Source organism: Leptodactylus fuscus, chromosome 1, assembly GCF_031893055.1.
Source record: "Leptodactylus fuscus isolate aLepFus1 chromosome 1, aLepFus1.hap2, whole genome shotgun sequence".
In the NCBI taxonomy this organism is placed as follows: domain Eukaryota; kingdom Metazoa; phylum Chordata; class Amphibia; order Anura; family Leptodactylidae; genus Leptodactylus; species Leptodactylus fuscus.
Genome location: NC_134265.1, coordinates 85356116 through 85373273, shown reverse-complemented (window position 1 = coordinate 85373273; position 17158 = coordinate 85356116). Strand labels below are relative to the sequence as shown.

The 17158-nt window shown below is 41.0% G+C and overlaps 1 protein-coding gene across 4 annotated transcripts in view; it reads left to right on the top strand.

Moving 5' to 3' along the window:
- Nucleotides 1-13646, top strand: part of AIFM3 (AIF family member 3) — a 90599-nt gene extending 76953 nt beyond the window's left edge. For 2 of the 4 annotated variants that reach the window (XM_075272302.1, XM_075272300.1), the window contains 4 exons: nucleotides 1387-1462; nucleotides 8463-8567; nucleotides 12023-12043; nucleotides 13288-13646. In XM_075272302.1, the coding sequence (XP_075128403.1) occupies nucleotides 1387-1462; nucleotides 8463-8567; nucleotides 12023-12043; nucleotides 13288-13327 (242 nt within the window). In that variant the 3' untranslated portion in view covers nucleotides 13328-13646. The remainder of the gene's footprint in view (nucleotides 1-1386; nucleotides 1463-8462; nucleotides 8568-12022; nucleotides 12044-13287) is intronic. The other 2 variants (XM_075272306.1, XM_075272301.1) reach the window with 1 other exon arrangement.
- The last annotated feature ends 3512 nt before the right edge of the window (nucleotides 13647-17158 follow it).

The window sequence follows — 17158 nt, the reverse complement described above, 5'->3', positions numbered from 1 at the left end:
GAAATTGATGTTAGCAACACGGCTCAAAAAAGTAGGGACAGGGTTAACAAAAGTCTGGAAAAGTAACTGATTCTAATGATAATAAGTAGAGGAGCGACTTTTAAAAAAAATGTGCACACCTTGCTTTGCGGGTGTCAGCCGTAAGTAATAGCTGACACTGTCCTCTAATGCCCCCGTTCGGAGGTGAGCTCCGATCACAGGTTTTAACATGACTGTGGCATCTAAAGGGTTTTATTTTTATTATATATTGGGGTCCCAATAGCCCCCCTGCAACGTTGTTGGAAGGTGCCGCTGCTCCTATTTGGCATCCCAGGGTCTGACCAGTGACCCCGGGTCTGCTCCATCGCTGTCCCTCTACATACCTGGTTGATCCTGCCTTCAGTGGAGACTGTCAGCCTATACGTCTGCACGGGATGACAGCCTCTATACATTGCAATATACATGTACTGCAGCGTATACCTATTGAAGCAGCAATCAGAATATCGATGCTTCACTTTCCTATGGGGATAAAAAGTAAAAATATATTTAAAAAAAAATAGAGGCCCCTACACAGTATTATATGGCCACAGTGCCTCCTACACAGTATTACATGCTCACAGTGACCCTCAGCGGTCACATGGGGTGCGATGATTTCATTACGCTGGTGCGCCTAATCACAGGCCCCAGCAGTGAGGCTTGGGGAGAAGAGCCTCAGTCACCAGCTGGAAGAGCTGCGGAGTGGATGCTGAGCCTAGGACAGGTGAGTTATTTTTTTTATAGCATCTAATAAAAAGGGGATGGGTGCTGATGCCGCTCCTGTCTGCAACCCCCAATCTCGACGTGGGAGTGCCAAGGGGTACATGTAGTATGGTGGAACCCCTTGGATGCTGTGGTCATGTTTGACCGCGGCATCCAAGGGGTCAAAACCCCTCATTGGAGATATTCTCCGACCGGGGGTTGTGGAGCAATGTGTTAGTTGCAACAAACTTTCCCTGATATGGCCATGACATGATTGCGACCTGAACCAATGTTAGGAAATACGGAATCCTTGCCAATCCAATATTTCCTTGAATTCGGATTTATTCCACTTTGTCAGCTTCAATTCAGGGTTAATTTCAACTAAGTGGCATGACTGCATAAAAAGAGCATATTAGAGAGGCAAAGTTTCTCAGAAGCAAATATGTGAAAAACTGCATCTAAAAATTGTGAAAGGATTTCAGAAAATTGTTCCTCCATGTAAAATTGCAAAGACTTTGAATGTCCCATTATCTACAGGACTAGGGCAGTGTCCCATCTCTTTTGGGGTTGTATTAGTTGTCATCTAGGTTGATGTTGTACATAATTGCGGTATGCATCAGTAATGTGTGTCAGTATTACATACACCACATATTAAATACCTTTTTTCAGGAAATGGGGAAGGATTTGATGATGTCATCATTCAAGGAGATATTGAAGAATTGAAATTTGTAGCATTTTATACAAGGTATGTAACCAAAGTTTATATTTAAAATATGTTTTCAAAAACTTTAAAGGGTGGTCTGTTAGGTCCAAGTTCTCTCTTAGGGGGCGTTCACACTACCATCGGTGTCCGACAGGTAGTGTCCGCTCCTAGTGTCTGCTCAAAATCTGTCACGGACATTAGGAAAAACCCTGGGTTCTTCTGTCCGCTTGAGAAGTCGGACATCTTCACTTGCGGACAGGGAAGGACGGGCACGGAGTGCAAAACAACGCACCCGATGCCCATTGAAATGAATGACAGGTGTCACGGACACAGCTAGTGTCCGCTCCTAATGTCTGTGACAGATTTTGAGCGGACACTAGGAGCGGACACCACCTGTCGGACACCGACAGTAGTGTGAACGCTCCCTTAAACCTATAATAGTTTTTTGTTAATAGTAGCAGAAACACACCTTTGTGTCTAAAAAATGAAGGAGAATTGAAACATAATTATCTTTTTATCGATGTGCAAGTCAGTCTCCAGGTGCATTGGAGGTGAGGCCTTATTTTACAGATTTGCTTACATATAGCTAATGTCGATCAGCTATAGGGGCCGCATTGGATAATGATTCTAGAATGAGTCTTTTGGCTGTCTGTAGGAATTTCTGACCCTTCACCAGTGTGCTTCCAAACTGATTTGCATATCCATAAAAAGATGATTATCTCTGTATTGCGTCTTCAGTTTGTGGCCAAAAAGATAAATTTATGCATGTATTAAAGGCACTATTATTGGTTTTGGACCTGACAGATTCTCTTTAAACATAATAAGGCCTGGTTCACATCTGCGTTCGATATTTCGTTCGGGGAGTCCGCTTGGGGAAAGTGGTTACCTATAAACCACACAGACCCCATAGACTAATATGGGGTCCGTGAGTTTTCTGCGCGGTGTCCATGCAGAGAGAAAATGCTACTCCTACAACGGAATACTGAATGCAGATGTGAACCAGGCCTAAGGCAATTACACATCACACCAGCAGCTCAGAAATTTATTCAGAAAACCTTTTCATTGCTTTTCTTTAGGAAATTATTTTACCGGTACTATTATTTTTTTTTTCTGTTGGAGATGAAAGACATGTTGGGGGCAGAATTATAAAAGACACTAAAGAAGTAAACTAGTTACATTAACATCTGTTAGAGATGAACTTATCAACGCTATTTTTGTATGTATGTCAAAACCCAGGGAAATTATATACGGTATGCTACCTCTCTAGTTAATTTCTTTTCTACAAGTGGTTCAGTAAAACTTGGCCTGTTTTTTTTTCCTTTACATAAATCCCAGTAAAGTTATATACACATATAATTGGTACACGGTTTTATAGCTTACCCATAGCTATATCTGTTGCTGTCACTTTGATATTACTACGTTTGGGTATGTGCAATAGGTATAAGTTAGGGTCCTAGAGACCTTAAGGTGAGTTCACACGGCAGAAAATGAATGGCATTTCCCCCACCCACTATGCTCCCTACTGCTGATTAGATCTAGTGGGCTATCTCGAGCTGCAGACTCTCCAGCAAGAGCGAACAGGACATTTATTTTTGTTTCAGAGTCCTGCTCCAATCCCTGCCTCCCATTGATTACAATAGTAGGCAGAATCAGGGCTTAATCTGCTGCTGCTTTTGGGATGAAAACTGCCTCAAAATTGGTGGCAGATTCCACCATGTGTCCATATATCCTACGAATGTCATATTGCATTTTAGTCAGGGCAGCACGGTGGCTCAGTGGTTAGCATTGCAGCGCTTGAGTCCTGGGTTTGAATCCTGTCCAGAACAACATCTGAAAGGAGTCTGTATGTTCTCCCTGTGTTTGCATGGATTTCCTCCCATTCTACAAAGGCATACTGATAGGGGTGGGAGAAAATGTACATTGTGATCCCTATGTGGGGCTCACAATCTATATTAAATTAAAAAAAATAAATAAATAAATAAAATATATATATATATATATATATATATATATATATATATATATATATATATATATATATAATAGCATTTTAGGGCAGTTTTCACTTTTCACACACAGTGAACCTGTTTATACCTGAATCAAATTTTTGGCCTAAACCAGCCCAATCTGAAACAAAATACATTTTGAAAGGTTTGCTTATCTCTCGCATATACAAGTTATGCATTAAACTACAGGTCCTTTCTCACTCATGTTGACACCCTGGGGAGTGACAGATTTGTGTTGCTTTAGGCACATTTTGTTCCTTACTAGACCGTTTTGAAAAGTGCCTGCAAAAGAGGGAGAGGTTAAGTGAAAAAAGTGTCTGAAATGTCTATCATTGCGCACCAAACCTATCACACCGTGCAAGCTACTTTAATGCATCCTCTGCCTGACTCACATTTAGGCTGTCCTAATTTTAGACAGTATTAACAGACCTCCCCCCATTATGCTGGAACGGCTTTTCATTATGCTTTTATGGACTTTTATGCACAGATTTTAGATCCAGATGGATCATACACCCTATATAACCTATATAACGTTTATTTACTTTTTTTCTGTTGAAGACACTGGTGGTGCCTGAGCACTGGTTATAACCTACATTTGTGAACTGTTTGTGTAAAGATATACATTATTTTACTATTTAGGAGAGCCGTAAGGAGCTTGTATCCCAATAGTAAGATGACATCCATCGTAGATCAATTGAGGTAATATTTAGGAACACTCACGTCTCCAGGTTGAAGGTTACTCTCTCTGGTTTCTCTAAGACTAAACAACAGAGTTAACTACTTGACTTTATTATCTTAAAGGGGTTATCCACTTTCTTATACCGATGGCCTATCATTAAGTTTGCTCATCTCTAGTGTTGCTCTCTAGCCATACAAAGTGTAGTCTATGCGGCATCACGGCGGTACCTTAAGCTTCCTCCAGGTGAATGACCAGCACAGCTCCAGGCATATAGACAATACCCAGACCTGTGCTGTCTTAGAGCACACGATCTGCGGGGATCCTGGGTGTTGGAACCCAACAGATCTAATATTGATGGCCTATGCAAAGGAAAATGGATAACCCCTTTAATTTCATCTGACAATGAAATATAAAAGAAATGTGTATAATTGAAAAGAAGCAAGTTAAAGTGGGAGTCCATGTTTAGAAAAAAGGGCTTGCTTTTTTACAGAATCGGTGACATTCTTGTTCTTAGACCATGATTTATATTGCAGCTCAGTCTTACATTGCAGCTTAAATATAGGACATGGAAAAGAATGGTGCTTTACCTGGAAAAAAAAAATCACATCTGTTTTTCTTGTCCCAGATGACTCATTTGAGTCTCATTTTCAAGGACTTGCGATGTTTTGCTCCTTTTCCACAAGTAATGATAACATTCCCTGTTTATGTAATAGAGATTGCTGGTTGAATTTGATAGACCTTTACAAAATAGCTTGATATTCCCACCAAGGCTATTTTCTCGTGAGTTCTATTTATAACTGTGTGGCTCTTCATGGCCACTCAGTCAGACCTCATTATGTCACTAGCATGAGAGTGTAGTTATACTGCCCGTCAGCTATGGATTTATAGGAGGGCACTAAGGTAAATGATGTATGGCAGCGGAATAATAATGTCTAGGCTGCAACAATCAAATGCATTGGGAATGTTACAGCTATGCAGACTCACTTGTTACTTTTGGATGTGATGTTTATATTATACACTCCATGGACTTGCATAAGAATGAAGTGAGGACATAATGTGTACTATGCTACACTGACACTAGATAAAAAAATCACCCTTAGTACAGTTCTAGAAAATAAATTTTTAGAAACAGAATATAGTTACTTTCTCTATGACCCCAGAATTTTTAAAAATGAATGGCTTCAGTCTGAAAATTCAACTATAAGCATACCTCCCAACTTTTGAAGAACCGAAAGAGGGACAAAATGTGCGGTGCACGTAGCGTGCCGAGGCAAATTTTGCCCCGCCCACTTTTGTCTTGACTCCGCCCACTCATTAATTTTTCATGTGCCCGCACACAGTATAATCCTCCTACAGTCACCCGTAAATTATATGCCCCCCCTCTATCTCTCCCCCAGTTTCATATACACACTTTATCTGCCCCCAATTTCATGTCCCCCCTCCATCTCTGCCCCCAGTTTCTTGTCCCCTCCATCTCTGCCCCCAGATTCATGTCCCCATCTCTGCCCCAGTTTCATGTCCCTCCATCTCTGTCCCCAGATTCATGTCCCCCATCTCTGCCCCCAGATTCATGGCCCCTCCATCTCTGCCCCCAGATTCATGTGCCCCCATCTCTTCCCCCAGATTAATGTCCCCTCCATCTCTGCCCCCAGATTCATGTCCCCCCATCTCTGCCTCCAGATTCATGTCCCCACATCTCTGCCTCCAGATTCATGTCCCCCCATCTCTGCCCCCAGATTCATGTCCCCTCCATCTCTGCCTCCAGTTTCATGTCCCTCCATCTCTGCCCCAGATTCATGTGCCTCCATCTCTGCCCCCAGATTCATGTCCCCACATCTCTGCCCCCAGATTCATGTCCCCTCCATCTCTGCCCCCAGATTCATGTCCTCTCCATCTCTTCCCCCAGATTCATGTCCCCCTCCATCTCTGCCCCCAGATTCATGTCCCCCATCTCTGCCCCCAGATTCATGTCCCTTCCATCTCTTCCCTCAGATTCATGTCTTATCCATCTCTGCCCCCAGATTCATGTCCCCCATCTCTGCCCCCAGATTCATGTCCTCTCCATCTCTGCCCCAGATTCATGTCCTCTCCATCTCTGCCCCCAGATTCATGTCCCCCCATCTCTGCCCCCAGATTCACGTCCCCTCCATCTCTGCCCCCAGATTCATGTCCCCTCCATCTCTGCCCCCAGATTCATGTCCTCTCCATCTCTGCCCCCAGATTCATGTCCCCTCCATCTCTGCCCCCAGATTCATGTCCCCTCCATCTCTGCCCCAGATTCATGTCCCCTCCATCTCTGCCCCATATTCATGTCCCCTCCATCTCTGCCCCCATATTCATGTCTCCACATCCCTGCCCCCATATTCATGTCCCCACATCTCTGCCCCCAGTGTCCTGCTGTCCTCTCCTTCATCTGCCCCCAGTTTCACGTTCCACCTACTAAGGTACACTAGTACACATTAAACTTACCTTCTCCTTCGCTCCCTCGCCGCTCTCTGCGCGCCTCTTTCTCTCGCTGACACAGTTGTAGACGCGATGTGAGTTCATCACATCGCGTCTACACAGCCAGTAGGCACGTGCAGCGGTGAAGCAAGGAGCTGACCTGTGTCAGCTACTTGCTTTAGCCACGTATGTGTTCAACTCAGATCTGCGTCCTCTAGACGCAGATCTGAGTTGAAATCGGGACATACCTCCCTCCAACTGGGACCGCGGGACATGTCACTGGAATCGTGAATGTCCAGCGGAAATCGGGACGGTTGGGAGGTATGCTATAAGGCTAGAGTTATGTGGCGACATCTGTCATGTGATACAGACACACATAGAAATAATTTCAGTGTATCTGTATGGTGTCGCATACTCACATTGTGGCATAAGATATCATGCAACTGAGATGTGAAGGTGCAAAAAATGCTAACCTGTTGGATTTTGGCCATATGCGACTTTTCACTAGTCCCAGTGGAAGTCCCATATGACTGTGACTTGCAATGTGACATGTCTGCAACCTGACTGTGTTTTTATAGCCAGTTCACTGCTCTAGAAAGATCACACAGGAGTAAGTGGCAGACATGCCGCACAATTGTTTTAGTGACGCAGTTTCTTCAACTTTATATCGCCATGTAGATTTAGCCTTAAAGGGGTTGTGCATGGTTAAGGTTTTTATGGCCTATCCTTAGGATAAGCCATAAATACCTGGTTGGTGGGGTCCTACAGCCGGCCTTCTCACCGATTAGCTGTACAGAGCTGCTTATAGTGCCCATCCTATACATGATACAGGGCCAAAAGCAGAAAGCTCCATCTCCATTGTGACAAAATATTGGATCTGCTTCTTACAGTCACATAACTTAAAGCACTCCCATCTTGTAAAATAAATGTTGCTTATCAGGACTACTTGCTTTTTAGGTAATAATGAAAATTTGGCCAATTCTTTGATATGTTTGTGTCATTGGTAACTCTGTTGCTTAGTCTAAGCTGGTGGGATCTACCTTTTAAACTATATGGTATTTCTTTCTAAATTTCTGTCTGTAACTATTACAAATTTGCTAATCCTGGGGACATAAAGGTAACGATGTCACACTATGTAGGAAATATTGTCCAAGTTTTGCATGACAAGCTAATTGCTGTATTTTATGGACTATACAATAACATGGTGCACAGATTATTCAACAGAAATATGTTACTCGGGGCTGGGACTAAAATGATAGCAATCCGTAAATACAGTAATTAGAACTAATTTTTTTTCATTAATTTTTTGGAACAATCAGAATTTTGTGGCTTTTCTATGATTGACAAAAATGTTCAAGGAATGTTTTTATGATATTATTCTGCATTGATGTAGAAAAAAATGCTGTTTGGTAAGTTCTGTGAAATATTATATTGCCATAATAATGTATATAATAATAAAAAAAAATGTCAATACTTGTTCTTTGGATCATTTTTAAATATTTTCAACTTCACCATTTTGATACAGTATAATAGATTCAGTCTATACTGGCTATGTATTTTATTATGTTAGTTTGTCATATCTTATGCTAGGTTCACACCTGCTCCACTTGGGGACCCAAAAAACAGAAACCCAATACGCCCTAAAATCTGTTACCCGCGGAAACCTGCGGACCCATAGACTATAGCATCCAGATAGACCCCATAGCATCCAAATAGACATTTCCCTGCTGCACAGGCAATGTTGTAGTACATGGTAACCAGATGAATGGCTTTCTTATCCTTATGACAGATCATCAGTATCAGATCTGTGAATTGTGAAGAATTGCATAAAGGACACAAAGGAATATTTAAGTGCTTAGCGCCTTGATGTTATCATACTAAAGAGGATGGATTGTGCTCTTTCTGTATATTCCAGGAATGATGAAGTCATTGCAGTTGCTAGTATGAACTATGATCCTATAGTGTCCAAGGTAGCAGAAGTCATGGCATCAGGAAAATCTATACGCAAGCGGGATGTCGAGTAAGTTGTTGTTAATAAAAATACTGTCTTCCAATCTAATGAAAAGAAGTGGACCTTTACCATAAGGCTAAGGCCCCACGTTGCGGAAATGCAGGTTTTTTGTTGCAGTTTTTTGAACTAAAGCCAAAAATGGCTTCAAAAGGAATCGGAAATATATAGGAAGTTCTTATACTTCTACCTTCTGCTCAATCCATTCCTCCGCACCGTGGGGTTTTAGCCTAGAGAATGTTTTTCACCAGAACCCAGCATAACAACCTAGCCTTGTAGATAGATCTGGGTCCCCTGAATCAAACAGCATTGTCTCCTTGTTAATTAATCCTCCATTGCCAAGAAATCACTGTTTTTGGAGAAAGAAGAGCATTGCTGCTTATGGCTTTGGTGTAATGGCAATGCCCTTGTTGCTCCAAAAAGCTTGACTGAATATGGCAAAATCTGGGCAATGGAAGTGCCTATTCACAAGGGAAAACACCAATTGATCCAGGTAGCCGTATCCTAGCTATCCATAGAGCTGGGATTATATGCTGGGTTCTGGTGATACACTCTATTTAAAAGGAACCAGTCACCATGACAATGCAGTCTAATCTATAGGTATCATATTATACAGCAGGCAATGCTGAGCAGATTGATATATGTGGGAAAAGGTTCTGTAGAAATTGTCATTTATACATTTATTTCTATTATTTCTATTTTATTTAAAATAGTATTTGAGCCCAGTGAATGACGGGCTCCCTCTATGACTGTGTATGCAAAGTCGCTGTTAGGATCGCCCACTGGACTCAAGAAAATAAATGAGGAATTGACAATTTATATAGAATCTTTTCTCACAAACTGTATAACAATTTGCTCAGCTTCTCCTGCAATGCAACATGTTGCGTGAAGATTTGCCCTACATTTCCATGGTGACAGGTTCCCTTTAAAATAACCAGTGAGAGTTGCCATTTTGCTCCTTAAAGCAAAGGCCCCATGTTGCGGAATCGCAGCTTTTTTTTGTTGTAGTTTTTTGAGCCAAAGTCAAGAATGGCTACAAAAGGAATGGGAACTCTACAAAAAGTTCTTATACTTCCCTCTTCTGCTCAATCCACTTCTAACTTTAGCTCAAAAAACCGCAACTAAATCTGCAACAAAAAAAGCTGCGTTTTTGCAATGTGGGGCTTCAGCCTAAGGCCTTGATCGAATCTGCATTGGTAATCCATTTGGGGGAGTCCTCATTGGGGACCCCACTGAACGGACTACTGAACGCATTGGCAAGTAGTATGCAGTGAAAGAACATGGATCCCATAGACTATAATTGGGTCCGTGTGCATTCCACACAGAACATGGGGACAGAAAAGTCATTCACAATCTACTTTCCAGTCCGTATAACTCATGCAGTGACCGTGTGGAAAGTACACGGACCCCATTATAGTCTATGGGGTTTGTGTGCTTTCACTGAACACCGCTTTCCAATGCATTTGGTAGTCCGTTCGGGAGAGTTCCCATAAGGATTCCCTGAATGGATTACCGACGCAGATGTGAACCAGGCCTTAGGCTACAAAATCAAAGAGGGTTAGCATTAGTATTATTATTTTTTATTTGCTTATATTATTGTCAAGTTGATTTCCATAACAAATTACAATATCACTGTAAACCTACAAAGAAGAGTGTAGCTCAGACAAAAGAAATAGTCTTATATGAGATATATTAAAGGGGTTGCATTGGTATTCCATTGCGGCTTTCCTCTTCTGGTTAGGTCAAGATGAACGGGCCTAATCCGAGTTGCGGAATCTGAGGAAAGATTGAGCAGGGCATAGATTTTTTCAGTGTCCTGCTATGATCTATGCCTCCCATTGAAAACAATGGAAGGCAGATTTATGTCATGAACTCCTCAATATGCCACGAACTCCTCAGTATGAGCGTAAATCCTCATTGTTATATTTGTACTAGATGCTGATGTTGACTGCAACCATACTTACCACACGAGTACAGTTTTTGATGCATATACACTCACCGGCCACTTTATTAGGTACACCATGCTAGTAACGGGTTGGACCCCCTTTTGCCTTCAGAAATGCCTCAATTCTTCGTGGCATAGATTCAACAAGGTGCTGGAAGCATTCCTCAGAGATTTTGGTCCATATTGACATGATGGCATCACACAGTTGCCGCAGATTTGTCGGCTGCACATCCATGATGCCAATCTCCCGTTCCACCACATCCCAAAGATGTTCTATTGGATTGAGATCTGGTGACTGTGGAGGCCATTGGAGTACAGTGAACTCATTGTCATGTTCAAGAAACCAGTCTGAGATGATTCCAGCTTTATGACATGGCGCATTATCCTGCTGAAAGTAGCCATCAGATGTTGGGTACATTGTGGTCATAAAGGGATGGACATGGTCAGCAACAATACTCAGGTAGGCTTTGGCGTTGCAACGATGCTCAATTGGTACCAAGGGGCCAAAGAGTGCCAAGAAAATATTCCCCACACCATGACACCACCACCACCAGCCTGAACCGTTGATACAAGGCAGGATGGATCCATGCTTTCATGTTGTTGACGCCAAATTCTGACCCTACCATCCGAATGTCGCAGCAGAAATCGAGACTCATCAGACCAGGCAACGTTTTTCCAATCTTCAATTGTCCAATTTCGATGAGCTTGTGCAAATTGTAGCCTCAGTTTCCTGTTCTTAGCTGAAAGGAGTGGCACCCGGTGTGGTCTTCTGCTGCTGTAGCCCATCTGCCTCAAAGTTCGACGTACTGTGCATTCAGAGATGCTCTTCTGGCTACCTTGGTTGTAACGGGTGGCTATTTGAGTCACTGTTGCCTTTCTATCAGCTCGAACCAGTCTGGCCATTCTCCTCTGACCTCTGGCATCAACAACGCATTTCCGCCCACAGAACTGCCGCTCACTGGATGTTTTTTCTTTTTCGGACCATTCTCTGTAAACCCTAGAGATGGTTGTGCGTGAAAATCCCAGTAGATCAGCAGTTTCTGAAATACTCAGACCAGCCCTTCTGGCACCAACAACCATGCCACATTCAAAGGCACTCAAATCACCTTTCTTCCCCATACTGATGCTCGGTTTGAACTGCAGGAGATTGTCTTGACCATGTCTACATGCCTAAATGCACTGAGTTGCCGCCATGTGATTGGCTGATTAGAAAATAAGTGTTAACGAGCAGTTGGACAGGTGTACCTAATAAAGTGGCCGGTGAGTGTGTGTGTATATATATATATATATATATATATATATATATATATATATATATATATATTTCTTTTACTAAACTTACATAAAAATGCTAAAGAACTTTACAAGATTTGTATGAAAAAAAAAATTTGAAAAATGAAAAGAATCACAACAAAATGGAACATGTAAATACTGTACATATTATAGGTTTTAATAATTCTTAATTGCAAAATATTATGATCTGCGATTCTGATTTACTCTTTTAATGCTGCCATCTGTATAGGATGTTTGTTCGTCACTGCAAGTAAGTTCAGAGATACTGAGATGTCTGAATGTGGGCTATTGTCTTGTTATTGTGACTTTGGTTTTGTGTGCTAGTACAGGTGCTGATATATATGATGTTACTGAGGGTCAGTGAGATTCTATCCATGAGGAGGTGATGGCACATACTGTATATCTGAATATTTCCATTTGCTAGAAAGTCTCTATACTTCCCATACTTTCCCCTACATAACATAATTTACAATGGCCAGTCTATGTCCATCTTAAAGCATTATAACTCCTTATGCCCATATTTGTCAATTTTTGTGGTCTTCAGCCAGCATTCACATAGACAGATCATGGAAAAAACTTGTACATGTATTTGTGATTTCTATCCCTTCCAGTGTCCTCACCACATTATGGAGCACATTACAGTGATAAACAGCATAGCTTTGTTATATAAGATGAGATAATCCTTTAATAGTCCCACCATGAAGAAATTCAGTGTGTTACAGCAACATGATAATATAAAATATAAATATAAAAGATAATATAAAAGTAATATATTACAAGAAAGAACACATACAAGCTCAGAATAGCAGATAGAAAAGATACTAGGAGTTATAGCAACTAAAAAGAAAAAGAAAGACTCAGGATCATTTAGTTCTTTGTTCGGAGTGACCTCCGCTTAGCCTGATGTAGATTTTACAGCCTGACCGCGGTTGGGAGTAAGGACACCGATATCGCTCCCTCTCACACTTGAGGTGAAGCTGTCGGTCACTGACAGTACTGCCCAGTGCTATCAAGGTCTCATACATTGGGTGGGAGTTGTTTTCCAGCATGGAGCTCACCACAGACAGTATCCTTCTGTTACCCACCACCTGTATTTTCCATGGGGCTCCCCAGGACAGAGCTGGCCCTTCTAATCAGCCTGTCAAGTCTATTTCTGTCCCTGGTTGGTATACTACTCCTCCCAGCAGACCACTGCAAAAAAGCTGGCTGATGTATCTTACTTTTGTAGTTGTGCACTGAGGGCGGGCATTAAGTCACTGGAGCACTGCTCTTGCTTCTCATGTGTGATGGGTGATGTCATAGCATTGGGATGATCACCTTCCACTGCATGGGTAGTCTAGACAGGAGGTGGTAGAGGTTTTGCACGGCCATTTTATACATCGGTCATGTGAATGTAGCTTAGTCCCCTTAGTGTTCCAACTTTTGGCTCCCTCAGCTGTTCAGCAGGTCGAATGACTTTTCTTTTTCATTTCTTTTAATCTGCTTATCTCCTAGAACTGGCGACATCTCCTGGCTAACAGGAAAAGGCTCGTAGTGAAGGATGGAACTGTATTTGAGAGAATATGCATGTGGACTGGTGATGCTTAACACATTAACACTATGATTGCTGCTGGATACTTCATGATGCATATTCATCCTACTTTGACTCAATAACAAGTGTATGCTGAAGCCGTTCTATTCTTCAGTCTATGAAGGAGCGAAAATTATGCTGCAAATGAGATTATTTTTTATGTTACTGAACCTTGCCGGGGCATTGCAACTTTATATTGGCTGAGGACGTTCATTTACCTTAAAATCCTTATCGAAGACTTTGGTTACTTTGTGTTGAATCTGTTATATTTAGCCACATATCTTGGCTGGTTTTCATTAAATGTAAAGTATCTAAAATGTTGATCGATGTAGAGGTTTAAGCTGATTTTATCCATAGCATCTACTCATTTTACATAGTCAAACATTTTAAGGTGCTGCTCCTGATCGGGGTACGTTCACACGTTGCAGATTTCACCTAAATCCTGCTGTGAATCCATGCCAAGATCAGCATGTGTTACATATACTGTTATGGATTTGTAGCAAACTTTGTCCTATGTGAAGGAGTGAAACCCATGGTGAAAATCTGAAGAATAAATTGACATGCTGTGAATTTTTAAAAATGGATTCCACATGTCAATTTATGCAGGGAAACTTTTTGCATTGTGAATAAGGGGGTGTTCACACTTGTGCCACTGTGTGCCTTGTGTTATTCCACCGGGTTTCCGTTGTAAGCCTCAGAGAAATTGCATAGGGAACGGCTTCCCGTCAGTTTTAAAACCCATTCATTTCAATGGATTTTAAAAGCAAACCGCCGGTGTCCGTATGCAGCCTCTCCGTGGGGAAATCGTTTTTTTTTTGGCCGGACACAAGGTCGGAAATGCAGGACTTTGGCCAAAAAAAACGTCTTTTCCGCAGAGAGGCTACACGTGGACACCAGTGGTTTGCTTTTAAAACCCATTCAAATGAATGGGTTTTAAAACTGACCGCTGGGAAGCCGTTCTTTATGCAGTTTCTTCGGGGCTTAGGATGGAAACCTGATGGAATGACACAGGGTGCAAGTGTGAACGCCCCCTAAGATTTATTAAAGTACAGTGTGGATTTTCCGCTACATGTGGCTGTACCCTAAAAAAAATATCTATGACTTTACTATATTGTTCTGCTCTGTATAGGTTACATTGAAAGCTTTGATCTTGGTGATCCAAAATGGGAAAACGTCTTGTTGACTTCAGTTGATGAGACATTTTTTTAATCTTGGGACACTCCAGTTGTAGCTATGTTTTCCTTTGCAGACACCAAGCAAAGGATGGAAAAGCAGATCAGTCAGCTAAATATGCTGGCCTAAATAAAGGCAATGTGTTATAGCTACAGTTCCATACTGCAAATACCCAAAAGGACCCCATTGGGCGGCACATAAGTCTCACTGTATCAATGAGCAGAGCATTCACTTTGCGTTCCAGCCCCTTGTGATGGTGATTTACACTGTGCTGTGTATGCAATAGGAGTACAGATTTGTGGCTGTAACATGCTGTCCTATTATAGGTCACTGTATTTTGCTTCATAAGTAGGGTTGAGCGATCAGGATCAGAAAAGATCGAATTCCGATTCTATCTTTTCCCGTGGGATCGATGTCGGTGGTTATTTCCCACAATACTTGGCTACTGGCCAATCATTGTTAGCTTTTCCCACAATAACTGTCCAGTAGCCAAGCATTGTGGGAAATAACCTCTGACCTCGATCCCACGGGAAAAGATCGGAATCCGATCTTTTCCGATCCTGATCGCTCAACCCTATTCATAAGCACTTGATAATGCTCTGTTTATCACCAATTTTTTTTGTATTCCAATGTATTACAGATTAGACTTGTCTACAAAAAAAAAAAGGACCAGTTTCCAAAAAAAATCTGAATTCTTATGTATTAATGCATGTTTCTGAAGAACGTTGCGGGAATCATACATGTTCTATATTGGCCCTCCAAATATATTTGTCATATTCCTATTTCCATTCACATTTTCAGTTAATCATATGAATTACCTGACAACTATTATAGACAATAATATATATTTTAATAACATGTTAAGGGCATTTCAATGACTATGTATGCATATAATAGGATAAAGGAGAGAACAATTTAATAAAGCAGTTAAGGTATACAATAGATATTTCTACAGCATTACTACATAGTACAACCTTAGTTCAGTTATAAAAGGCAGTTCTATTTTTACACACAATATCTAGATAAATTATGAACAAAATTATTTCTTTAAATATACATATATATTGTATACACTTTACTTTCTAGTGGCCAAAACCTACATTATTGGTATTAGTTATAAAGATTGTAATTTATTATCCTGGTTTAAAAGGAAATATATTGTATATGTATGTATGTACGGCAGAGTTGGAATAGAATTTATATTAGTCTATTGTAAAGGAGAATTAATTTTTTACAGTGATTTTTTTGTACAAATAATTGAGCATATGGCAAGTAATTGTACTGTAGAGGACAGATAACATGATAGATTCATTGCAGGAAAACACAAGAAAAGACTCACAATCCTGCTTTGTTAAAGTTTAATACACATGATAGGCGTACTTGTTTAATAATGGGTTTTACTATATAATTTTTTTCCTGATCGCTAACAGAGAACTATATAAAATATACTTTGCTATGAATCTCTTTATTAAACCAGGCAATATCCCAATATCTAGTATTGTCTTCTAGATTATCAAGTGAATATCCACCTTGTAACATTATATTGTTTTCTTGTACAAAATTCTAAGCTTATTCATTTCTTAATTTATCTTTAAGGCTGGGGTGTCAAAAACACCACGGTTTACCTGTGGTGGAAACGCCACATAAAAACCACAGTCACAGCAAAGTGGATGGGATTCTAGTGAACCCCATCCCCACTTTACAATAAAGTACACGCATGCAGACATGCTGCGATTTCCAAAACTGTGGCGGTTTTGGAATTTGCAACATGTCAATTATACCTACGCCGATGGTTTTCCATATTTGAAGCAGAAAGTCTGCAGAGGAAACCTGGAAGAACCACAAAGCGTCGCAAACACAGTTTTTCCTGCAGCGCTTTTTGCTGTGGGACGCCACGTGGGGCCTTAGACTAAAAGGGTTTTCCTTTTTTTCTGAATTGATGACCTATCTTTAAGAAGATCATTGGGGGTCCGACGTCTTGGAAACACAGAAAACCTCTTAAGGCTGAGGCCTCACGTTTTGTGAAGACGGTCCCTCTCACTTGCTCACTCCTTCTGACTCCTTCTGTGGACTTTTATGGACTGCAGCCTGTCTTCACTGAAGATTATTTGAGTAGTTAAGAAAATAACCCGATAAGTGAAGAAAAAACATCTTTACTTGTATTAATGATTTATGAAATGACAATTAAAATGGCGGCAGTCTATGGGCACCAATAGGGGAAGCTCAAGTTCTATCATTTAACTCTATCTGGGAAAACTGAGATTTGGAACTCTATATTGGAAATAAAATAAACTGAGATAGCGATTTAGAATAAGAAAAAAAACAAAATGATGTTATAGGATATGGATATTCATGGTTCACGGAAAATACTGTCAGGTGAGAAATACTAAACCTAACTTTTAATAATCAGTATAGAAAAAAAATAAGTAGGTGTAACTGAAAGACACCACCAAATAGCTGCAGAGCTACAGAGACTCAATATACACCTGTGGTCTGAAGGCAATAAAGTAGCACTGTACAGGGTGATAGAGTCTAAGGTAAGGGATTACACAATGTAGCTTTGGATCTGATGCTACATCTGATCCTTTTCGTATACACATTTAGGGACTGCTTAGTGGTATA